Here is a 27,183-nt window from a genome sequence, read left to right on the forward strand (position 1 = left end):
AATGTAGGCTGGGCGTGGTGGCTCATGTCTGTAATCCCAGCACTTTGGGAAACCAAGGCAGGTTGATCACTTGAGGCCAAGAATTCAAGACCAGCCTGGCCAACACAGTGAAACCCTATCTCTACTAAAATTATAAAAATTAGCCAGATGTGGTGGCAGGCGCCTGTAATCCCAGCTACTCAGGAGGCTAAGGCAGGAGAATTGCTTAAACCTGGGAGGCGGAGGTTGCAGTAAGCTGAGATCATGCCATTGTACTCCGGCCTGGGGGATGAGAGTGAGACTCAAAACAAACAAACGAACAAACAAACCAAAACTAATGTAATATGTGTAAAGCTAGGAAATACAAGCAAACAAACAAACAAACAAAAATCCATCATCAAATGGCTTAATATTCTTAAGGGAATATGGGCTGAGAATGACAAATGTTAAAGAAATAATTTTCCTTATTTAATGTCCTTAATATTTTCCTTAAATGATGTTTTATTGTATAGTAAGAAGGAACACTTAGAAACTAAAATGGGAATGTCCTTTATCTGTCAAAATACTTACTTTAGAAAGGCCAAGGAATCTGAATACTGCCAGGTCTAGGGTGATAAACTTTTAAATCATGTATATGCAAAACTAACCTACATAAAGCAAAGCCCAATGATTCTCGAGTTTCCTTCTAATTGTGTTCTAACAGTCCTAATCTGTTCATCAGACTTCACAGAGGACTAAAAACTGAGGATATATAAGATGAGAAGAAAATGTCATAATTCTACAAGTAGTCAATATTGGATTTTTATTATTGTTATCTCCCTTTTTAAAAATCAATTCTAAATCACACAGATAATATACTCATATTTTCTTGAAAAAATTTAAAACCTTAAGTTTAAGGATAAAAATGCCCTTTAACTACCATATGAAATTCTTCTAATCCATTCCCACCGGACCCAACTCCACTAATAAAAGTAACATGAAAATAGCCAAGAATGGCATTATCTATGCCAGGAAGTGTTCAACGAGGTTACAGGTATATCTTATTTAATTTTCATAACTTCCCACTAAAGTGGCTCCAATTATTCTCCCCATTTTGCAGAGCAGGAAACTGAACCTTTACATTCTTAGGTTCCCCATCAACTCAGGTATCCACTGTTAGTCATTTGGGATACATCCACCCAGTTTTTAATCTATGAATACCTATACATATATGGTTACCCACAGAAAATACAGAGTGTTGCTGTTCTGTTTTATTTTATTTAATAAAACCTTAAATGACATCATGCTATACACATCCATTCCACAATCTGCATGATTTTTCGATGACAGCTCACAGAATTCTAACTCATTCTTCTTAATTGCTGCCTTGTGTAATATAGCTGTATTATTCGTGTATTGACAAACAGGGAGGTTATTTTCAAATTTTCACTAATATAAACAATGCTGTAGTGAACAAGTCTTGTGCAAGCTTCCTCATGCACACGGGCAGCTGCTAGGGTAGACAGCAAGATGTGGCAGTGCTGGGTTATGGGTGTGCATGTTTAAACTTTAACAGATGTTGTTAAACTATCCTCCAAAATGTTTACCATTAGTATTTGGATGCCTATTTTCCTATAATCAGGCCAAAATCTGACATTATCAAACTTCAAAATTTTGCCAATCTAATGGGTGAAAACTGGGATCGTGTCATAATCTGCCTTTCCCTGATTACAGTAAAAGTCCTTTTAGGCAACATCATCCAAACTGGTAATTAAACAATCCAGTGAGTTAAATGTATATATACATTAAACATATGATTTTATTTTAAATTACATGAATGTATATTTCCTCTTTTTAGAGACAGGGTCTTGCTCTGTCACTCAGGCTAGAGAGCACTGGCATGATCAGAGCTCACTGTAGCCTTGAACTCCTGGGCTCAAGCGATCCTCCTGCCTCAGCCTGCCGAGTTGCTGGGACTATTGGCATGCACCACTAGGCAGAGCTAATTCTATTTTTCTTTTCTTTTTGTAGAGACAGAGTCTTGCTATGTTGCCCAGGATGACCTCAAAGTCCTGGCCTCAAGTGATCCTCCCACTTTGGCCTCCCAAAGTGCTGGAATTATAGGCATGCGCCACCGCACCCAGCCCACTCCCATTTTTTGATGTAGGAACAAGGTTTCTCCTTTAAGCAAGGAACCACTGACAAGGGCTGCACATTCACCTCCTGCATTGACCATATCCTTAATGCTCATCTAAGATCCCTGTTTTGGTTTCTTATATGCAGTGGGAATGTAAAGACCTTGTGAAATAATCTGAGCACAGAATTTAACACCAAGCTTTTAGTAATTTGCCTTCATCAAGACTTTCCAAAGCATTCGATTTAATTTTCACTGAAACAGTTCTTTCCATACTTGTGTTTCATTGGCTTATATATCATTTAACTAAATTACATAATTACAATAGCATTCAACCAGTATGAACCAGTTTGGGAACCAGTAAACAAGCTCTTGGAAAACACACAATTAACTGTGGAAGCAAATGCATAGAGGTGTTCTAGTGAATAGCCTACCAGCCATCCAGGCAAGCATGCTTTGGCTGCGGCCAGTATCTTTCAGAGAGAGATTGGCAGAGCTGGTTAAGAGGGTATCCATAGTTCTAGTGATACAGAACATATTTTCATATGCTTATCATCCAATATCCCCTCTACTGTAAACCATCTGTTCATTTATCTATTTTTCTAACAGATTATCTTTTTCTCAATTATTTACATGTTCTTTCTAAACCCCAGACATTAATCCTTTGTCTTTTATTTATCATAAAAATTTCCTCCCAGGATTTTACCTATCTATAAACTACTTTTTGTAGCTATTCTGCTTTACAAAAGTATTTAATTTCAATGTAATGAAAGAAAGCTTTTTCTTCATAGCTTTTGCTTTCCCTCCCTTTGCTTGGGTTGTAAACATATTCTCACATAATTTCTTCTAATATTTTAATACAGTGGTCTCCAACCTTTTTGGCACCAGGAACTGGTTTCATGGAAGATAATTTTTTTCACAGACCAGGGTGAAGGGGCAAAGGGGTGGGGCTTCGGAATGAAACTGTTCCACCCAGATCATCAGGCATTAGTTAAGATTCTCATAAGGAGCATGCAACCTAGATCCCTCACTTGTGCAGTTCACGATAGGGTTTGTTCTCCTAGGAGAATCTAATGCCACTGCTGATCTGACAGGAGGCGGAGCTCAGGTGGTAATGTGAGCGATAGGGTGCAGATGCAAATACAGATGAAGCTTCGCTCCCTCACCCGCTTGCCGCTCACCTCCTGCTGTGTGGTCCGGTTTCTAACAGGTCACGGACCAGTACTGGTCCAGGGTCTGAGGCTTGGGGACCCCTGTGTCAATAATTAATAATTTTATGATTTCCCAGGTTCCAGATGAGGAACTTAAAGTCTGAAAGTTTTCAATATCTGGCCAAAATTATAAAGCTAGAAATGGTGAAGTTAGAGCCCATACTGATATTTATCTATGTATACTCTCCAAGACAAATGCTACTACTTCACACCACCATCCTTAAGATGGAATTAAAGTCTGAGAGAAGCAAAGTGGAATATACGACATTAAGCAATGATGAAAATTGGGATAATGAACATCTTCATATGGTGAGTACAGAAATGACTGACATATAAATCATTTATCATCAGCCTCAGAAAACCAGCATGATCTTCTCCATCGCATAGGCCTGATGTCAAGTGGCTCAAGAGACTGGAGGTCTGCAGCAATTATTGAGCAACTACTAGGTGTTAAGAACTGTCAGGTGCTAGACACCTAACTATAGGCCAAAAAGATAAAGTTCTTAGCCTCATGAGCTTACAGTCCAAAAGAGGAACACATATTGAGCAAATTACGCACAGTTATCCCAAACAGTTGTGTTGAATACTACAAAGAACTTGGATATAATCCGAATGAATAAAGGAGAATCTTAAACAATGAACCAATGATGAGGCCTGCTGTGAGCAAGGAGGGCAGTGGCAAGACAGAAACCAAAGGCTCCTGTGGGCACAGATCACCTAGGGAGGGCCTTGAAGTGGACCTTGGAGTCTCAAGAGGCTTTCTTTGACCACTGTCCCTTCTCTTCCTTTTGGCTGCCCCATTTATATTCAGGACACTGGCTCTGTGTCACCACCCAAGTCTTATCTTGAATTGTAATCCCCACGTGTAGGGGGAAGGACCTCATGGGAGGTGATTAGATCATGGGGGCAGTTCCCCCATGCTGTTCTCATGACAGTGAGTGAGTTCTCATGAGATCTGATGGTTTTATAAGGGGCTTTTCTGCCCTTCACTATGCACTTCTCTCTCCTGCCACCATGTGAACAAGGACGGGTTTGTTTTCCCTTCTACCATGATTGTAAGTTTCCTGAGGCCTCCCCAGCCATGCAGAACTGTGACTCAATTAAACCTCTTACTTTATAAATTACCCAGTCTCTGATATGTCTTTATAGCAGCATGAAAACGGACTAATACATCAAGTGTTCAGCCATCAACTTGATCTAAATGTATCCCTATAGGCCCAACCATGCCTATTCATTCATTCTTCTGTTCATTCAAGTCAACAAAAATATTCTGAACACCCGACATGTCCCAAGCAATGCTGCTGAGCTGCACACCTTCATTTCCATCTCTTCACCAGTTTTCCACATGAATGTTCTACAGTTCCTAAAGCTCTGCGTACTCAAAACCAACCTCTATTTTCACATAGTACCCTGAATTGTGGTAATTTAGGTCACATGCCTGCTATCTGCTATCAGAAAGTGGGTTCCCAAGGGAGGTTTATGTCTCATGTGCTTTTGTGTCTCCCAAATAATCTGACTGCCTAAGAATCTGGTAGTAACAGATGAAGTTCTGTTACTGCACTTATTACACTGTCGTATGATCCACGGCTTAACTTTTTCTTCTGTGTACTATACTTTGAGCTTCTTAAGGATTAACAGGAATAAATAATGAATGAATGGATGGATACCTTATATTTTCCTCAAACACAGTCTTCCTGCTGATTTCACCATATCATTATGGTCACTACTTATTCTCACCACCACCAACCCATCATCTTTCCAGCAGGTCTAAATCTTGGCATTACCATTATCTCCTGATTCACTCGTCTTCTTTAATATCCAATGAGCTGTCAAATCTTGTTGCTTCTACTTTTGCAACCTTATCCAAATCTTTTTCTACTCTCCCTGCCAACACCTTGGTTCAGACTTACTGCCTCTTGAAAAAATTATTGTGACTGGTCTCCCATTTTGGCTTCCCAACCAAATCTATATTACACCAGCTGTTGCCACATAAACTTTCCTGAATTATAATCCCATCCTGCCAATCCCCAGTTTATGAACACTCAAAGCCTCCATTTAATCCACCGCAATAATTTTAGGCCTCTCAGTTGGACATTAAGGCTCTATACATTAGCCCATCTATGTTTTGATTCTAATCTCCCACTGCTCCCCTACTGACACTTACTCCTCTTCTCTGCCATTCCCCAACCAAAAGGACTATATGCTTTTTATTAAATATATCTTATGTTTTCCACCTGTTACTTCTGCTTGGGCACTTGTCCCCCATTCCATACTTTGAGGCCCATCGTAAATGTCAGCTTTTTCATGAAGTAGGTCCTGATACCCCAATCGACGAGCTCTCTGCCTCCTTTGAATAGCTGCAGCTCTTTTTGTTTCTTTCTTCAAGTTCAATCTCACCTTGTTTTACTTATAGTCATTCTGTACGTACCTTGTCCACTGCAATACAAGCACCCTGAGGATCAGTGGTTTCCTTATTTATCTATTTCTCTGCAGAGTCTAGTGCAAAGACACTCTCTTTGCAAGAGGCAATCAAATATTTGTTGAACTGAATGAAATTATACTGTAAGCTCCTTGAGGACTGTGACTTTAAGCACTCTGTGTCTCTCAAAACTTACTGAGTGTTTTGTACATAATAGGTACTAAATGAATACTAAATGAATAAGTATTCATTTAGAAACCTCTCACCAATTAACATAAAGGAAAAAAGAAAGAAACCTGCTTTTAACATTCTTTATTCTTTCTTTTTGTTTTGTATGATGATGCCTAACTCTTACAGGTGCTTATCATGTGCTAAGCACTGAACTCAGGCTTACGACTATCACCTCATGTAATACTCACAACAGGACTGTGAGGCACTGTTTTTTCCTCATGTGATGGGTGGGAGGTTTACAGAAATAAAGAACTTGATCCCACAGTGAGCAAGTGGCAGAGCTGAGCCTGGAACCCTGAGTCCTCACCATCATGCCATACTTCCTTGGTTGTGTTTGCTGAGCCCCTTCAATGCAATAGTTTGAGTTTAAATAAACTTTTAAAAAACACTTTAACCTATATCTTAGTATCATTCTTTGAAACGTAAGAACTTCTTGACACTTATTTTAAAGAGTGCTTTTTATTTAAAAAAAAAACAAAGAATTGTTAAATCTACTTTATCCATCTTCCAATGTTAAGCTTCAAGTTTAGGAGGCTATTAGTACTTTTTCAAATGATGTGTATGGTCCATACTTGATTATGTACCCCAAAGGATGGAGTAGTTAACAAAGACAACAAATTACCAAATAACTGAACAGTCACTTAATTTTGGAAAACAGTCTAGAAATTTCAGGATCAAAGATAGCTATTTACTCCCCATTCCCCATGCAGACATTTACACACTTCTCTATCGGGAACTTGGACTCTGGCTGGCTGGCAGAGCAAAGGGGCAAGGTTTGTCACAGATAATCCACAAATAAATCAGAATGACCAAAAAATTTTCTCTTTTCAAATCTCTATTCAGTCTGCTTCTGACCACAATGCTGAAAAAGAATACACCAAGCACCAGTAGTTGAAAGATTGCAAAACCGAGAGAGAAGGAAAAAAGTTATACTGGTCCTAAATACGACGAAAGCACACTGAAAAAACTCGCAAACTATACAAGGTGTTGCTTCTTTGGTTCTAGAGACATAAGCAGGTGAAGCAGAGACACACAATAGTAGATTCAAGGAGAAACCACTGCCAGACTACTCAGAAGTACCTCTCTAGCCTCTACAGTAAATATTATTATTAAGGATGAGATTGATAACTCAAGCTGAAACTATATCAAGCAAGGACAAACTCTGTTGTTTAGCAAAATAAAGTAGAAAAATGACTACTAATATTTCAATACTCAGGTCTTCGATTTATCCATTCAAAACAAAATAAACACTACGTAGACAGTCTGGTAATATTAACTTTTAGTATTTTGTCATAGCTACTTTCCTGGATTTAAGTGTTAATGTTAAAATACATTATCACTCTAGATATGATGAATCTCTGTGTCTTAAGTGATATTTAAAATCCAAATCCCATTTATGAAGCAAAACTTCAATATCTAGGTATATTTTCATTCCTTGAAAATGATCTAAAATGTTCACTTGTTGATACTTCAGTATTTCAAGTGATAGATCATATGTTCAGAAAAGAATTAGGGAAAAGAATCAGCCTTCAATATTCACAAATGTGTAATGGAAAATGACAGCCCTAAACACTCCTGTGCACTGCTTAATATTTTGCCAAATTCCTCTGCTGTAGCAGAAGTTATTAAAACAAAAACAAAGCACATCATAAAAAAATGAGTTTAAGTCAAGTGAAAGTATTATATGACATTGCAAGCTTCTTAAAAATACATTTTAACTCAATCATGAAAAAAGCAAATATAAGTAATCCAAAAATAAAATATAAACAACAAAAACAATTTTGCTCCAATACAACTGAGTAAATACATATTCTTAACAATTTGTAATCACTTGTAAGAAATCATCTATGTTATAATTAGCTAAATGTTTTTACAGATATGGGATGTTAAGATGGAATGTGTATGCTGATTCCTACTCAAAAAAGGAATTCTGAACTTCCTGTTTCAGATCATCACAATTCTCACATAAACTCAAAACCCACAATATCTTTAATATTGTGACTGTGAAGGACTGACTTTCTGAAGAAAGACTTACCTTGAAGTAAGTTGCTTTTACTTTGAAAATGACCTTCGATTCCTTTGAAAAGCAACTTTGTCAACATTACATGTCTAGAATAATGAAACAACCATTCATCCTGATTTGGATATGCGTTAAAAGAAGTAGGAAAAAAACAAAACTAAAACAATCCTCCCCTCACAAACCTCAATCCTACTTCATTATTTTTCCCTTAAATTTAGCTATTTTAAAACACTAATAGTTTTGATACATTTTCCCTGGAGCATTCCCCATCAAGATTAAAGAAGGGCTTATTCAGAGACAAACAGGATACAGGAGTAATGGTGCAGCTTCCAGGCAAGCTATAAATAGCTGCAGCATTTTCAAGAAATCTTGTGCCAGTGTGTAAGTGCAGTTAAAACATGCAGTGCAGATTTTATTACAATGGTGTCACTAAAATTCATTGTTAACTGAGAAAGTCAATTCTTACCAAGTTTTCTTGGTTCCTGGCTGCTATTTTCTGCTCTTCTTCTGCCCCATTTTTCATGTATTTGACCTCTTCCACTGGTTTGATCCTATACTCATCTGAGTGTCAAAAAAAGAAAACACATTTTATAATTTTTTCCCCAACAGTAGAAAAGTGTCAGTCAGAAAATACCAATAGCGTAATTTGCTAGACTCTTTCACCTGTGGCCTTCATATGTGGTTCATTTGGAATAATCTGGAAGAAGCTTTACCAGGCACATTAGATCTTTTTATGAGGCCCTCTCCTCTGTCTGCTGGAAAAAGCTCAGCATCACGAATGCAGCTAATCAAAGTGTCACTTCTGGTCCTTCCACAGACAGCAAATGTTGCAGAGGAAACAGGATACTCTATCTCTAAAGACTTTTGGAAATGTATGTTACACTAGGACATATCACAGAATTGTCTGATAAGATTCAAGCGAATATGCTTATTTTTCTTCAAGAGAGTATTAGTCCAAAATGCCTGTGCCAGCAATTTTCAGTGATATATTCATTCTTTAATTTCTCTTTTGTAAAAACAGAATAAGACTAAAGATATTGATAAATAGAAGCAACTGAAGAATTGAGACGTTTCTGTGATTCCTATATTAAATTTTAGCAGTCTACAATTATTTCACATTACATATATATATTTTGTATATATATTTCATATATATATAATATATACACTTTAATTCAATCTCTCTGTAAAGTCATATGCATGAAGAGCTATTACACTTAACAGATGAAATGGGTAGGTATATCACTCAAGGCTGGAGAGTATAGTAGGATGTGGATGGGATCTAGCCTCTGCAACAGCCAGAGAGAGAACACAGATCCCAGTGTTAATATACATGATAGAACAAACTCAGGAAAACTTGCAGCGTAAGTTCTCCAGATTAGTGATCACTATGATGACATTTCCATCAGATTCCTGTCAACAGGAAATGACTTGAGCACATTAAAGTCAAAAATAAGTGTGACTCTGAATCACTCTTAACCCAACTTGTGGGAAACATCACAGAAATTGTGAAATTAGAAAATATCATCAACCAACAAACTGACGATTGTCTGGCATATGGCATGGAGTAATGTCTAACTATAGGGGCCACCTGAAAGACAGCTGTCTATCACTAAGAGCGTTTATATTTCAGTTCAGAAAGTTGCAATATATTTTCTTATTAACTATGATTAAATAGGTATAAAGACTATATTCTTCTATATAATTTCTTGTCTTAGTATCTATAACACCACTTTCTAATATAGTTTCAGGTTTCCTCATCATATTACCCCTTAACACACAACTCCCAAAGATGTTCGTTATAGTAATATTTCTACAAGTAATTATGCTATTCAAATGTTTCTCAAAATTATCATTCTTAAGAATGTGATACATTTGCATGAATCTGAATAAAGACTTCATGTTCACTGCTAAGCCAACTGTCTTTTCCATCTGACAATTTAGAGTTATTATTGATTTTATTTTTTTGTAAAGATATTAGAAAGACTAGTGTGAGGTTCAGTAATGAGCTCTTTAGGAATACCAGGTCCTAAATGTATTAACAAGTTAATCAACAGATTCTGATCCACAATTACAACACACAAGAATTTTACATACCAACGTGGTAATTTGAAGAGACAAAAATGAATGTAAATTAATAATACTGACAAATTTGATGAAGGATTATTTACTGAGAATTTGGAAAAACAATCGTTAATTAAAAAAGAGAAGACACTGACAAATTTGCCCCCAATACAATTACACAGAGATAAGAATAAAAGTTAAAAAAAAAAAGGTAAAAATGGGCCTCCCTAACTTCAGTTTGGGATATTAATATTTATAAATCCTGGCAGACTGAGATAATTACTATTAATAACCTGTTTTTTTTTTTTTTTTTTTTTTGACAGAGTTTCATTCTACCGTCCAGGCTGGAGTGTGATGGCACGATCTCAGCTCACTGCAACCTCCGCTTCCCGGGTTCAAGCGATTCTGCTGCCTCAGCCTCTCAACTAGCTGGGATTACAAGCGCCTGCTACCACGCCTGGCTCATTTTTTGTATTTTCAGTAGAGACGGATTTTACCATGTTGGCCAGGGTGGTCTCGAACTCCTGACCTCAGGTGATCCACCCGCCTCAGCCTCCCAAAGTGCTGAGATTATAGGCGTGAGCCATCACGCCCGGCCTACTATTAATAACCTTTAACTGAACTAAATTGTGACTTAATTGCTAATGGTGAGTTTCTAATTACTTAACTACACAGAATACTGATATATATATATATATATACACACACACACACATATATACACATACACACACACATAAACGTATCACAAGTGGATTCTATGATTTTGTCTGTAAGATGGGGAAGAGGGTAACATTTTCGGACCTAAGGAGAACCTTCGGAAAGACCCAGATGGCCCCTTGTCCATTGCTTGGTGAAGGTTTCTCCTAGGAAGGAGATGCCCTTGCCTTGTCCACAGTCCTCTCTCATCCGCCAAGCCACAGACTAGTGCAGACATACTCTGAGCAGCCTAGCAACATTCAGTCTTCATTTTCTTATCCCTCCAGGGAGCACAACTAAATTGAAGGTAGTGGACAAACTATTACTATTTTTCCAATATGTTTCTCCAATGAAATGGAAAAGCTACTGGCTACATGACTTTCAAAGCAGCATTATTCTAAACACAGGCCATTTTTTAAATCAAGACAGAATCCCCACCAATTTAGACAGAAGATAGGCTTTAACATGTCATTAACAACGCTGGCTGGCTAGCCAACGTAGTGTTAGAGGATACAAAGGAAGAGAAAACAAACAGCCACGACTACAAAGCCAGACCTATCATTATTACTTACACAACACACCGCACAAAATCCATCATGGTATAAAACAAAAATAGCTGGGCAAGACCCTTCAATAGGCCACAATTTGTACAAAGCAAATATTTAAAAATGGTCTGTCACATTCTCAAAGGCTGGTGCCGGGAAGGAAGATGTCCATCTGGAAACAGACGTCTCATCAGCAAATGCACCACACATTCCCAAGGCAAGGCAGCCATCAGGAACGTCGTACCTCACCAATCCGCCTCTCAGCGAATGAAGGAAGCATTTTGGATTATGACAGTAAAACAATCACTACCAAAATTCAGTTTTCCTTTTGTTGAAGACATGGGGGATTAATGTGAGATTTTAGGTTCCCTTTATCAGAGCCCACAATGGAGGAAATGTGGACAGCCACTGTTACAGCCAGAGGGTCCTGGCAGCGAAACAACATGCCGACTCGAGGTAGAGCAGGGAGACACAGGACCTGTCTTCCTCCCGCTCCCCCCAGCTCCCTTGCACCTGTTCACAATTTTTCTTTTCTTCCTGTTGATCTTGTCAGGTGGCTTATTAAAATGCACGTCGGGAACAGTAGGCTGACTCCTGTTCCCTGCATGTAAACAGTTGCAGGCTGTGCTAGTCAAAATAGATGTGGGGTAAAAGCAACGCCTGGGTGATATTTTTAGCATTTTATGCCTCAGATTACATCCAAGAGGGGCTGGGATTGTTTGGTGGCACTGATCAAAAGAAGACTAGGTGAGAAGGTGTCAGAGTAGATTCAAATTTTCATCATTTTAGAAAACTGTAAGATCCCTTCTGATCTCAAACAGTAGTGGGTACAGGCTGCTTCTGCTGTTTTTCCTCCTTCTCCCTTGAACATGTACATCTATGAGCATTTTTAACTTTTTAATAATCCTGACGTGCCAAACTCATTCCAGCAACCATTTCTCTAGTTGATTCCTTTAAAAGTCAGTTCTATTAATTATAAAGATCTTCTCTCTGCAAAGCTTAGAAGGAACGGGGTGTGGCCCACGAGTTCTAGTTTTGTAGCTAGTGATAAATAGGTCAGAATCTAACATCTTTATTGGGTTGAACACAAGTTTGTTGGAGGGTAATTAAAAGCAGAGAAGAGTGAAGGCGTCAATCACTTCAGCATAGCTAACTATGGTTTACTTCTACACTGTCCTCATCTGGAAGGTGTACACTCATTACAGTCTGAGTACCTATGTGCTGGGCTCTGTAGTAACCGATGCAGGGATGTGGACGAGAGGGGTTGGAGGACTGCAGAGAGGGCCCAAGGAAAACCAGCTGTCTTGAGGGGAAGACTAATGCTCTGAGAGCCCATCTTCTACTTGACTGACCACAGATAATGAGGGCTGACTCTAAATTTGGAATAAACTTACACACAAAAATTCAGCTGAAGGACCTCATATACCACTATCAATTAAGGACCTCATATACCACTATCAATTCCCTGAGTCGGGCAGTCCCTGAACAATAACTACTGTCCTTACTAGTAGAAAGTGATTTAGTCAGTTCCAATGTAACAGTCATTATTGAGTAACTTTTAGGGTAGTTATAAACTTCCTAACAAGAAGCTTTGGTACACTTAGTATAAAATATTCTCAGTTCCTTCCAGAACTCACTTCAAATTAACCTAATAAAGGCAAACATTTCAAAATAAGATTGCTTGATACATCTTTTTTTCTTTTCGTTTTTTAGACAGTGTCTTACCCTGTCACCCAGGTTGGAGTGCAATGGCACGATCACGGCTCACTACAACCTCCATATCCCAGGCTCAAGTGATCCTCCCACCTCAGCATCCTGAGTAGCTGGGACCACAGGTGTGCACCATCCTGCCTGCCTAATTTTTTTATTTTTTGTAGAGGCAGGATTTCACCATGTTGGCCAGGCTGGTCTCAAACTCCTGGACTCAAGCAATCCTCCCACCTCAGCCTCCCAAAGTGCTGGAATTACAGGTGTAAGCAAGCCATCATGCCCGGCCACATTAAATTCTAGTAATCTACAAATATGATGTGTTAAAAGTAACAAGCAGGAAAATTATGTCTTTAGACTTTAAGTTTGTAGAAACTAAACATGAATGGTGTCTGACCACTGTATCTCTACTAGGGGAAGTATAAAGACTGTACATATGTGTACATATCCCTTATGATACTTCACAATCCAAAAATGTTAATGTCACTAAGACAGCAATTCTCATATGCCTTTTGTATCCTTATTCACTACTGAAACCTAATTCTTATTTACATTTAAACCAGAGATAAACAAACTAACAAACAAATAGAGATGAAAAGCCCTGTGGTGATGCTTATTATTGCCTTGGTAGTTGCTACGGTTTGAATGTTGATGTTCCTTCCAAAATTCACGTTGAATTTAATTCCCATGATGATGGTATTGAGAGGTGGGGCCTTTGGAAGGTGATGAAGTCATGAGGGTTCCACCCTTATGAACGGGATTACAGCCCCTTGTAAAAGGCCTTGCAGGAGTGAATTTAGCCTGCTTGCCTTCCACCTTCTGCATGTGAAAGCACAAGCAGGCTCTCATCCGATACAAAATGCTGGCACTTTGGTCTTGGACATCCCAGCCTCTAAAGCCATGAAAAATAAATTTTCATTGTTTGCAAATTACCCAGTGTGTGGTGTTTTGTTACAGCAGTACAAATGAACTAACATGGTGGTGTAAGACTCATCTCAGTGCAGCCTCACTAATAAAGGGTATTATCATTTTGTAAAATATGTAATAAATTGAAGGATGAAAATGGTATCTAATTTTTATTTTTGTTTAATGTTTTAAAATTTACTAGTGACACTGGATACTTTTCCTATGTGTTGATCATTTATTTGTACTTCTTTATTTGTGAAGTGTCTCTTCATATCCTTTGCCCTTTTTTTCTTATTAGAGGTGTGGCGTTTTTCTTATTGACTCCTGTGAGCTCCCACAAATCACACCATTTTATGGGTACACTTCTGGCCCAAAAAGTTCTGAACAAAAATACCCTTGATTTTACTCCAGACATAAAGATGAAAGAAATATCTGCTTTCTGTCCTTGAGTCAAGTGCTGGGCACTATCACTTGCTGTCCTTTCTGTGTTTCTTCTTTACTTCAACAATATTTATAAAGCACCTACTGTGTGCCAGAGACGACACTCAGCCCTGGGGTTATGTCTAGGAAAGGAAGCAGTCAGTCCCTGTTCTAAAGGAGTTAATGGCCAGTAGGACAGGATGTAACAAAATAAGAAAGCAGTGTGTACAGTTTTTATGGCCATGGAAAGCACATGTGAGGGTGGTGGTTATAAGATTAGAAAGGAGAGACCCCTAACCAAGGTTAGGCAGAGTCTTGGAGGACGTGACATATCTCAGTGGAGTCCTGAGGAACACAGCTCCTATGTGTGGGAAGGAGCTTTTGGGCAAGGGGTCAGTGTGTTCCAAAGCCAAAGGGAACACGGCAAATGAGGGGAATGGCAAGTCGTGCAACACGGCAAACATGTAGAATTCCAGGGGTTAAGACAGGTGTAACGAGAAAAGGCTGAGAGGGCTACGGGAACTGAAGACCTTATACGAGTCTTACTAAGGAGTCAGGCTCCATTCTGAAGGTGATATGGCCTCCCCAGCCAGTGTCCAGGCACTGAAGCTGCCATTAATAGGCTAAGCCTCTTTCCTCTGGCCTGTCCTCAAGCATCTCCTCTGGAGAGACTCCTAACCAGCTTAATCCAGGGTTTTCTGCCTCTCTCTGAAAAACGGCAAAGGTGGAATTGATTAATACATCCTGAGATGGACCAGTCTGTTGAGGCAGGTGAGGAAGAACACATGGGGAATACTAGGAAGGAGCCAGAGAAACACAAGTCTCAAGAGGGCGGAATCCTTATCCTGGGTCAGCTGCCGGGGGGCTGGGGGTATGAGGCTTAAGATGCAACATATCCCAGGGCCTTGTTTCCTGCCTCCTCCAACAGACATGCCTTCCCCTGCAGACCGGGAGGCATCACTGTCCTCAGAATGAGGCGCCGTCTTGACTTATCCTAGGGGAAAAAGAGAATGCCACTGAATCATGATACTAGCTCCTTCTCCTTCAACTGCCACTGAAACAGCACACCAGTGAATTACAATGAACACAGCACTGGCTTCAAAAGGGCTTTCTCTTCTGCACCTGGCTCTGTGACTTCCCAGCTGTGTGCTGTGGAGATTGAGTATAGACCTTTCTGGGTGAACTGAATGAGTAGAGATGTGTATGCACAGGATGATATGGTCTCTTAGCAATCCTAGGGTCTTGCCTGTGTTTTTGAGAGGACAAGATGAAAGGCGCCCTCAGCTGCAAAGAGGAAAGGATGACCTCAGGGTTCAGAGGTTCTATAAGAAGGATCAAAATGATAAAGCTTCTGTCATGACAGCACCTTTAATAATTAAGAGGTCCAGGACCTGCAGGCCCCATTCCTGAATCATTTAATCATTCCCGAGGCCAGACAACACATTTCCTTCATTCATCTGGGGTTCATTATTCAGTGACCAAGGAACTATTATCCAGTTATTAAGGACCCTGGAACATTCATCTTCTGACAAGCTCCGACAAAAGACATACAACCAGATCCAAACCCAGCCTGGACTCTTTTAGGAAGGTGCGCTGCAAACCAAGGCTCTCCATAGGAGGAGGCGGCTTAACACCTGTGCTCTACAGTAATCATTCCCAATCAAGGAACAGAATGAGTGGCCAAGGATTTGAAGCTGCTTCCAGAAAGGGAAGACACACATGGTTGTTCTGAGAGACATTTATCTAATTTCTCAAGAGCCCTTCTCTGACTCTCCTAGCGGTGCTCATTTTCCACCCACTAAAGAACTGCTGGGACTCTTGAAGTCTCAGGTCAGCTAAATCCTCTCAACTATTCCTAGCAGGATTCCTGTTATCTTCGATAACCACTCAGGATAAAAGGCTCTCCTAGCCAGCTGTCCTCTCCCCTGCTTTGACTTAATCATCGTGTCTACCCTACAAGGCTACTATCATGACTCTCTTTTATAGTTGCAGAGAGATTTGTCCCTGGTTGGTTAGTCACAGGGTAGTGCTGGGCTCAAATCCAAGTTAGTCTGAGTCTAGAGACAGGCTCTTAACTACCAAGTCAGTTTTTTTTTTTCCTACCACAAAGCACAAGAAATAATTTTTTCAGGAAATGATGTAGGAATAAAGTATAAATGGATTCAGAAAGAATGTGGACACATTTCCAAATCACATTCCTTTGTAAATCACAGAGAGATGAGTAAAAGTTAGAGTACATCTAGCCTTCATGGATAACATCAGAAAAACTACCATATCCTCTCTTGTCACGTCTTTGGGCCTTTATCAGTGGGAGAATACCAGCCCTGTGCTACTTAAGTTAGGAATTAATGTGACATCCAAAGTAAATGCTGTGAAATCTTGTGTTGAAATGATGATTTGACCACCACTGCATCAACAAGGAGAAAACTGAAGTTTTTCTTCAATATATGGTAATGAATGCAATGTCTTTACAACTTATCTTAAAGTAACTTCATTTTAAGCCCTGCTGATATTCTACTAGAACTTTGACATATATTTTCAGCATTAAGGCCAAGCAATAAAATCAAGGATCTCTTCCTTCACTAAAGTGAACAGGAGCAGAAAGGGGAAGAGGAGGAGGAGAAAGAAGAGGAGGAGGAGGAGGAGGACGAGAAATGAGAGCTATCATTTATAGAGCCCTTTCAATGTTCCGGATCTAGTTCTGAAAGTTTCACATATGACCCATTTAATGCTGACAACAGCTTTATGAAGTAGAACCATTAATGTCTCCATCATAAAGAAAAGGAAACTAAGGCACAGTTATCTAGCTGTACATCTACAGAGTGGTGGGACTGGGCCAGGCCTTGAACCCAGTGGTCTGATTCAGAGCCCATGCTCTTACTAATGTTCCCCACAAATGGGTAGTGAAGTAAATTTCTGATAAAATGAAAAGTTCTCTTTGTATACTGATATCCATTACAAAACCTGCCGGACTACAGCACTTCACAAAATGTATCATTCCCACAAACAACGATGTTCTTTTTCAGGGTAAACTATATTGCAATAATAGCAAATATGAAAAGATACTAATACAGTATCTCACATGCCCTCCTTTGTATATGAAATCAATAAAACTCCACCATCATCAGGAGGACCTAAAACATGAGTTGTTTTTCCAGGGCTGGGAACAAATTTCTGCTGACTCATCTGTAGTTACTTCTTCACTGCCATCGAGACTGACGGTCATGGATTTGCAGGATGGCTGTTGGGATTAGGAAATTATATCACCATTCCAAAAACTCTTCTTCATTTGTGTGACTGCCTTCTGAACATTTAACAATTTGGCCAAAGATGAGAGAGAGAGAGAGAGAGAGAGAGAACGCATAGACATATACACACATAGCTGCATGTCTTAAGGAAGAAATATATCTTAATCATCTTTATGTGCATCTGACTTAATTCCTTTAATTGGATTCTGTCTTCAGTGAATTTCGGTGAATGAAAAATTCTTAGAAAATAACCATCACAGAGAAAAGCATTAGCCTTTGAGCATCCCAGGCCCCCACCCCCAAGCCACCTGGCGAGGAGAGCTGCGTCTGGCCAGATGGGCTAGTGCGCTTTTGTGATGCAGATTGGGAAGGGGTGAGGAGGTTAGTGGGAGAATTGTGTCGGTCTGGATTGACACCGGAAAGAGCAAAGCTAATGAGAAGCATAGAACAGATACAGCCAGGCGCAGAAAGCCCAGAGTAGGCTGAGCAGGAGGGAAATTTTGCAGAAGATGAGAGAGATGAGAGATTTTTGAGGTAGTTAAAAGAAGACAGACAGACAAAAAGTCATCAGAGTGGCAGAGAGCTATACATTCTTGGAGGAGGAGTAGACTTCAGAATGTTGTGCTGTGGTTTATGAATGAGATTATTCAGTATAAATTTAAATTGGTTTTCAGTGATATTTGGTGCTTCTTTTCGTATGTCTCTGGGCTGAGGCTGGCTTCCAGGAGGCCTGACTTTATCTGGGTTATACAACTTTTAGAAAGAATTCAGTGGCTGCAAAATCATTAATGAAATAGGAAGAAACTGGACAGAGTCATTTTCAGCTCAAGTAATTCTCTCGTATGAGCACTGCCAATGAATTTTTAAAATGGAAAAACTTATCAGAAATATCTTGTGATAAAATTACATAATTTCTCTCCTTATAAAAAGTATTCACGACTTGGCTTTCCGCTGCAGATCTCCCAAAGTCAGTGCTCATATTCATGAAGGAAGCCCCCTGAAAGCTGGCAGGAGCACCCACTCACATGCGTGCACGCGGGGAGGCAGCAGGCAATCCCTCTCCTTCTTTCCTTCTCACCGTCTGCACCTTTTCTCACAAGAGCTTCATCCACATAAAACAAAAGATCATTTCCAGCTGATACGAATCACCAACTTTGTTTCCCCTCAGAGACTAAAGTGTGTTCTGACAGCAACAAAGAATAGCTCTTTAGGAGTAATGTCTGGGTGAGTGGGGAAAACGCATGCTCCATGATAGCTTAATGGTGGGCAGCACAGTAAACATGAACGCACTAACTTCCACAACCTGGGAAGCTTAACAAGCCTATTTTAGCAACACATTCTGCTCAGTTTGTTTGTAGAAGATGGTAGCTGTTCTGAATATTTATCTTTTGAGGAGAGGGTATGAGGATTCATTCATAAAGGTTTCAGAGCAGTTCAATTAAATTAAAATCAACCAAAGCAAGGTAGGCTCTGTACTGAGAGCCTGAGGACACAGAGCTGATGCCAAGGTGGTCCTCATGGACCCTCACCCTCCACCTATTTGTAACCTATTTAAACATAGATTAAGTTTGAATGTTCTTCGAGGTAATGTTATACTCTGCTTTCTCAAAAAAGATGTGCAATAGAAAAAAAAAGGGCAGTAATTTCTAGAACTTTTAATGATTTTTAAGTTAGACATTTTTAACCTATAGCAAAGTACGAAAGGCCTACATAATTCTGTATAAACAATCCAAAGGTAAACTGGGGAGGACGGCTCCTACAGGGTACAGAACAGCCACAGCACCTTAGCACATCTGCTCTACTGTCTTCTTTCAAGCGGAGAGCTGCCCTTCTGAGATGCTGCTTGTATCTGAAGGCCTGAGTTTTACCAGGTAAAATTCCAGCATTCAATAATTTTCAAGTATAATGCATGACCTGGACATGGTCCGATATTTCTCTTGTTTGGTTTGCAACTGAAGCAGCACATACAAGGTACAAAGAGACCTGATCAAGACAGTGGGTGAATGTGACTCTCCACCGCTCCCACTGGATCTGAGAGAGGTGTGCCCGAAATCCAGGGGTCTTGGCAGCACATAAACAATGAAATATTTACCAAAGCAGTAGGGCAAGAATTGCAGGTTTACTGTCATTTATACTCTCACTAAACAGCTGATATCACCACTTGAGGCAACTGTTCCCTACAGAGCAAGCCACGTTACCCACTGTTAAAGTCTGGGTTTTAAGCCTTGAACTCCTTCCTGAACTAAGACTTCAGTCTCCTTTTAACTGGGGAGAGCCTAGAAATTATCTGTTTGTGTCTCCTTCAGGATGCTCTATGGGTAGACCTGGCCTTGGCTTACCAAACCCCATGCAAATAACCCCTGTTACCTGCCCCCTTTTCCACCCCTTCCGGTGGGCCACTCCTTTAACATTTCATCTTCCAGGATCCATTTTCTATCAACTTCTCTTCTCCCCACAATCTGCAGAAGCAAAGAAACCCTCCAAAAGCCAACTTTCTACAAAAAAGTGAGTGTACCTAACAGAAAGCTTATACATTCACCATACCTTTTTTTGTTTTTTTGAGATGGAGTCTCACTCTGTCGCCCAGGCTGGAGTGCAGTGGCGCGATCTTGGCTCATTGCAAGTTCCACCTCCCGGGTTCAAGCAATTCTCTGCCTCAGCCTCCCGAGCAGCTGGGATTAAAGGCTCCTGCCACCACACCTGGCTAATTTTTGTATTTTTAGTAGAGATGGGGTTTCACTATCTTGGCCAGGCTGGTCTTGAACTCCTGACCTCAGGATCCACCCACCGTGGCCTCCCAAAGTGCTGGAATTACAGGCATGAGCCACCACACCTGGCCCATCATATCTTGTAACAAACAAAAACAGCGTCTTTTACAGAGAATACTGATGCTATTTGACAGTGATGCTGGTAGTGGGGGGAGGGAGGGAAGATGAGTAAGTGTATTGACATTAATTTTTTCTTTAAAAGGTAACAGTGCAAAGTGGAAAGGAGATTCACAATGGGAAATTATCTGGGGGCTTGGTTTGACCTCCACAGAGATCTATGCTTCATTTGTGTATTTGTTCTCTCTTCTCATAGAGCACTGCTCCTATTCCGGGAAAACGTAAAAAGAAACTGAATTGGGATGGTAGATACAAGTGAAGAGGATAGGAAGAGGGATCAAAGCTCAGAGCAGCTCATGGAGATCAGAAAGTGGAGCTCAGAGTTCCATGAGGAACAAAAGAGTGTAGGAATGAGAGTCTATATTGCGGGGGGAAGGGAAGAGCCAGGTGAAAGGGGGTGGCTGTTACAGGAAGGGAGGTGAGAGTAGAAACTTGCCTCTTCGGGCACCCTGGCCCTTAAGAAACTTGCTAAAAATGAACAAGCAAGCCATGTCTGAAACTCCTTCACTCTCAGGTTGAATGAAATGAAACGTCACTGTGTAATGAAGACATACTGAGCAGATGTGCTGCAGTCCCAGGAGCTTCTAGAGAGCTGCAGCACTTCTCCTCACCTGGACCATGCCCTGTGCCTGAGTACGGCTGAGCCCTGGAATCTGAAGTAGTAACGTAACTGTTAATGCTGCTCTTTCTATCCCAGCTAGCATCAAACAAATTTGCCTCAAGAAGGTAAAAAAAAAAAAAAAGAGCAAAAGCAAAAAACATTAATGTAGAATTTTGACCCTATTAATCCTTACAGCCCCATCTTGAAAATCTTTGCTTTCACAATTTTCAAATTTCATTTTTCATTCCATGTTGCTAAGCCTCAGACCATGGTCATTGCTCTAAAACATAAAAACCCTGCCTCCTGCAAGCCACCACTAAAGAGGAGCTTATATTGGTACGAAATTTCACCTCCCACTGCTGCCCTTAACAGAGAAAACCACAGATACAACATGCTCTAATGAAGCTCATATTTAATCATTCCCCAATATCCTAAACCTGCCCATATCTCATTATCTCCATTCACACCTCCCTAATCCAGACCACCACCATCTCTTGCTAGGACTACTGAGCAAGACTCTAACTGGTCAACTGCCTCACTCTCACTTCCTAAAGTCTATTCCCTACATAGCAGTCAAAATAATCCTTTAAATTAAAAAATCAAAGTCAGACCTCATCACTCCCCTGCACTCAAAACCCTCTTCTGACTTCTATTACATTTAGAACAGAAGACAGTGTACAGAGCAGTACAGTCCGGCCCTGCACTGCCTCTGTGAGTTTATCACGCATCACCCTGCTGGCACAAGGGCATCAGGCTTCTTCCTGGAATCCACTAGCCAGCTCCCTCTCAGAAATTTGGCTCTGTTGTTCCTCTGCCTGAAACATTCTGTTCCCAGGTATCCTCATGGTTTGCTCAAAGGTCAGCTCCTCAGATAGACCTTCTCTGACAGATGACTCTGAAACAGCCATCCTGTCAACTCTCCATCCCCTTTTGCATTCTCATGGCACTTTTCCCTGAGAGTATGCGTTTGTCTCTCTTTTTATTACCTTTATTACCTGCTAGAATGTGAGCCAAATGAGGGCAATCATTATCATATTACATGTTATATCCCTTAGTAAAATCCAGTTTATAGTATTTGCTCAACAAATAGTTCTTGAATGAATAACTTTAATTTTCAGAGTTCCATCAGAGCTAAAAGCACATTGTCTTTCATTTTAACATGCTGGTCGTTTAACAGTTGCATCATGGGAAACAAGGCAAGAAACAAAGGAGGAAAGCCACACTCCAAACTCAAGATCTTATAAACACTTTCAGATAAAAAGACACCTCTTGAGTGACAGAAGTCAATGAAGACTAAAAGATTAATGAAAAAATATTGTGTCATACAGCCGACACAATAAATGCAAAAATACTTGGTGCAACATTAAAAATAAAATCCTATTTCATACATAATTCGACAATTTCTTCTTTGGTTACAGATCAAAATCAACAGTGACATTTATACAGTGAAGCATGCATATCTGTAGCTGGAAGGGAATTTAAATGTAATTTAGCTTGTCTTGAATATGGTTTTCAAAATGAACATCAAACGTAGTCTAAATAGAGATTTGTACTCGTGTGACTGTTTTGCAATTTGAAGGAATTAATTAGCTTCGAAGATGTGCTATTTTAACACCATGCTTTTTCACTTCACCCTTACTCTTTTACCTTCAATGCTTAGAGCCATGCCCATACAATTTTAAAATTATTTTTAGATAAAATGAAAATATCCATTTATATTATAGCTTCCAGCATGGACTATTACTATGAAGAAAGCTGACTATAAACATTGTGTTCCTCATGGCCTGTGTCCTCTCCAGCAGGCATCTTCCCCAGCTATGGCCCTTCCATCTAAGAAACTTTAATTATGTAATCTTTAAAAAACTGTCAAAGACCATTTTTATTCATAGTTTAAACATATGTTGTGAGTTATATTTTAGAGACTATTCATCTATACTTAATATTATAGCCACAGAAATATTATTGCTTTATTATCCTTTAGAATTTGACTTTCTGAATTTTTTACCTCTTCTTGCCCTATTATAGTCTGGTTGGACCAACAGAGTACAGCTATATAAGTTAACAAACAAGATCACACTCTCAGAGTGATCAGATCACAGTACAGTAGCTCTTGAGAAAATCAGCAACCTGGGAAATTAAATGTTCTCCTTTTGGCCTAGATTTTGTTTATAACTGTCTTCTATTAGACATTTCATTATCCCTTTCAAATAACAGGACCAATCTACCCTACCCCGACTTCTACCACAAACCTTTAAACAGAAAGTCAATAAATGGAATCCTTCACTGACTAGCAGCAGCTGCACACCACCAATTCAAGCATCACTGGATGAAAGGTAAATTTACAAACCAACCAGCTAAGGTGGAAGCAGAGATACAACTCCACACACTTCACGCTTTCTCACCTTCAGGCTCACGGTAATGTTTTGAAGCTACAGAAGATATTGGTGATACTTCTTTCTAATTTTTAATCGAAAAAATAAATATCACAATGCAATTAACGTTTTGGTCAACTCTGGACCATAAAGCTTTCAATAGCTGAACACTACCACCACCACCATTTTTTCGGAGAGCAGTCAACAAAGCAATAATCATATATAATCTTGCCAATGGCTCCACTGCAGGAAGGAAACTGACACCACACAGTTGAGTGAATTGTCCATAGTGTGGGGAGCAGGTAAACAGAACCTTTGAACGTTAGCACTCAACACTCCCATAGCAATCACACAGTTCCACCCACTCACTCCCAAGACACAGAAACCAAAGCCCACAGAGGTCACCCTATAGCACGGTTACTCTGGGGCAGAATTCACATGTAACCAGGTTCTGCAGTCAAGTCAATGGCTTCTCTATAAACTAGGCTTTACAGCCACTTGTTTTTGTTTGTGTGCTTGTTCTGATAAAACCTTACACAGTACATAGCTCACTGTGATCTCTAAGAGGAGTGATTTCTGTGAAGGTTTGCTTACAGTAGAACATTTGAGAAAAACTGAGAAATTGAGATTAAAGTTACAAAGAATGAAGATGGCTCCATTTCAAATTAGTCATTTGTCAAGCTCTACATCATGCTTCTGATTTCTCCTCTTCCCAAGAGACTTTATGCCTCAGAATGCAGAGCAAGACAAGGCCCGTTAGCTAAAAATAAACTTGAGATACAGAATTATATCATAGTTATTTCCTATCTTTACTTTTGTTCTCATAGCTTAAACAACCTCTTGGGTGCAGGGCTGAAAACAGGCAAAATGAAACCAAACCACTTAACCAGTGTCATGTGACTTAGCAAAGCTCTGAAGATCACTGTCATTGATGATTCACAGCCGTGGAGTTGGCACAAGGAAGCCTGTGGCCCAGAACTTCGCTATCAGTAACCTCAACGGTTACTGCCAAAAACAAAGGAAAAGGGCCGGGCACAGTGGCTCATGCCTGTAATCCCAGCACTTTGGGAGGCCAAGATGGGCAGATTGCTTAAGCTCAGGAGTTCGAGAACAGCCTGGGCAATATGGTGAAAATCTGTTTCTACTGAAAATACAAAAAATTAGCTGGGCATGGTGGTGCGCACCTGTAGTCCCAGCTACTCAGGAAGCTGAGGAGGGAGAATCACCTGAGCTTGGGAGGTTGAGGCTGCAGTAAGCTGGGATCGCACCATTGCACCTCAGCCTGGGCAACCAGAGTGAGAGAGAGAACCTGTCTCAAAAAAAAAAAAAAAAGAAAAAGAAGAAGGAAAGTACTACACACACTAACGACATCTGCAGGTAAATGAACTTTAAGGAAAGAGTTTTTCTTTTTCTGAATGAAGTTTTTATTCTTATTATTAAAAAAAAAGCACTATGCTAAACTTTACTGTCATAAAGATGAAAATGTGCTGTTTATGAGAGAATAATCCACAGAACTTTCTAAATAAAGTTCACTGATTATTCATATATCACTTTTTATGTGCCAGACACTATTTTAAGTGTTTTATTACTTATTAATTCATTTAATCCTCATAGCATCTTATGAGGTGGGTTCCAATGTTACAAATGAGGAACCTATCAGTTTGGTTCCCAATCAGTATGATTAGCCACTATGCCTTGCTCCACAAGTTCCTTCTCAATATCACCACCTACAGAGTTATAAAACACTTTTTTTTTTTCCTCAAAACTTCTTTAGAAAAAGGGATGTAGAATATTTGGAAAATATAAAAGAAGTACAGAACTAACTAGTAATCAGCACCACCCAGAGATAATCATTATTAACCTTTTCTGGTAAACGGTCTCATCTATGCAAGGCCATGTTCTGGCATTATTACTCAGGGTTCATAATAATCTAACCTGAGGTGAGGCTGACCACTTAGACAGCTTAAGGAATTAGCATCAAATTTTCTGTTTTCTAAATCTTCAGCTAACTTCCAGATTCCTAACATGATTCTATGTGAGCTTTTAAGTGTCTTGAAAAAAAAATCCAGAGTAAAATTTTCAAATATTTGAGACTCCTGCCCTTAAATGTGAGATTCTCTAAAGTTATGTCTCCACTGGTTCGTTAAAGCTTCCCAGTCTCCCCTGCTATACTGTATGTGCAGCGTACCTCTGAGCCTTTGTTCTCACTGACTCTCAGCCTAAACCTCCTGCTCTGTCTCACTTAGTTCCTTTGGCTGGTATTCATAGTTTAAGATTCAGCTGAGGCTTTAATCATCCTCTTTACAAGTCTTCCCCTACTCCTCAGAAAAAGAGACCTTCTGCCTTATCACCCTATGGTACTGACATTTTCTGTTGAGACACCCATCTATTGCATCTTTACCAGTTCCGTAAAGGCAGGGACCAGATTTAACCCGTCTCTACAGCCTCAGTGGCTAGCACAGCACCTAAGTCATGCAAGGTAGTCAACAAGTGCTTCTTAGGCTGAAATGAAATGCTAGGTTTTAAATGAAACCAACAAGTGCCAGTCGTCAGACTCTATCTGTACGCCTGGGCTAACATTTCTATCAGTCGGATCCCTGTTGCCCTGGGGCTATTTCCAGTGATAGGCAGTGCTTTCTCCTCTGGGATAGATTTCACCATTGCCCTGAAAACACAACTAAAGGTCTTCTGGAGATGGAAACATTTGAATTATATTTATGAAAATAAACGGTTGTAGTGAATGATAAACGTTATTCATAAAAGATTCAAGACACACAGAAAAATACAGAGAAGAAATTAAGAATCTTTATTGTGAAACTTCACAATGAAGAGACTGCCATCGTAAACGTTTTGGTGAATGGCCTTTCAAATACTTTTATGCACTCACACAGAATTTTACACATATTTTAAACAAGTAAAATTTACAAACAAGATATGCTGCATAAAATCCCTTTACTCCTTTCACTTAATAATCTGTCAAAAACCTCTTGCTATATCAATAAATATAGAATACCTTGATCATTCTAATGGCTCTATTCCATGCATGTTTCATCAGTGAGAAAGACCCTTGAACACACAGGTTTGCACACTTGTCCAATTATCTCAAGATAAATTCCTAGTAGCGGGTCTCCTGGGGCAAAGGGCATGCTCATTTACATTTTCGATATATATTACTATTTTGTGCCCCAGAAAAATAGTTCTGCGTTGACATTCCCTATTATAGCATGAGACAGATGCCACCTGTTCCTGCCCAATCTGAAGGATAAAAAATGTTTTGTTTTTGCTTGGGTTTTTTTGCTGGTTTTTTTTTTTTTTTTTTTTTTTTTTTTTTTTTGAGATGGAGTCTCGCTGTGTCGCCCAGGCTGGAGTGCAGTGGCCGGATCTCAGCTCACTGCAAGCTCCGCCTCCCAGGTTTACGCCATTCTCCTGCCTCAGCCTCCCGAGTAGCTGGGACTACAGGCGCCCGCCACCTCGCCCGGCTAGTTTTTTGTATTTTTTTTAGTAGAGACGAGGTTTCACCGTGTTAACCAGGATGGTCTCGATCTTCTGACCTCGTGATCCGCCCGTCTCGGCCTCCCAAAGTGCTGGGATTACAGGCTTGAGCCACCGCGCCCGGCCTGCTGGTTTGTTTTCATAGTTTATTTTATTACTGAGAAGTAGAGTATCTTTCTGTACTTTTTTTGTCCCTTTACATTTTTTCTCTTTTGAATTGCCTTGCCATGAACTTTGTCCATTTTTCAATTGGTATGTTAGTTCTTTCCTT

At 39.8% G+C, this 27,183-nt stretch overlaps 2 protein-coding genes across 2 annotated transcripts in view; one reads left to right on the forward strand and one right to left on the reverse strand.

Moving 5' to 3' along the window:
* ARPC5 (actin related protein 2/3 complex subunit 5) overlaps positions 1–27,183 on the forward strand; it is a 1,051,210-nt gene that overhangs the window by 165,624 nt on the left and 858,403 nt on the right. The gene's annotated exons all lie outside the window — the stretch shown is intronic.
* Positions 1–27,183, reverse strand: part of C1H1orf21 (chromosome 1 C1orf21 homolog) — a 247,439-nt gene that overhangs the window by 114,436 nt on the left and 105,820 nt on the right. Inside the window, exon 3 of the mRNA XM_050766010.1 lies at positions 8,440–8,534. Within this exon, the coding sequence (XP_050621967.1) occupies positions 8,440–8,534 (95 nt within the window). The remainder of the gene's footprint in view (positions 1–8,439; positions 8,535–27,183) is intronic.

The sequence above is a fragment of the Macaca thibetana genome, chromosome 1 (genome assembly GCF_024542745.1).
Source record: "Macaca thibetana thibetana isolate TM-01 chromosome 1, ASM2454274v1, whole genome shotgun sequence".
NCBI lineage: Eukaryota > Metazoa > Chordata > Mammalia > Primates > Cercopithecidae > Macaca > Macaca thibetana.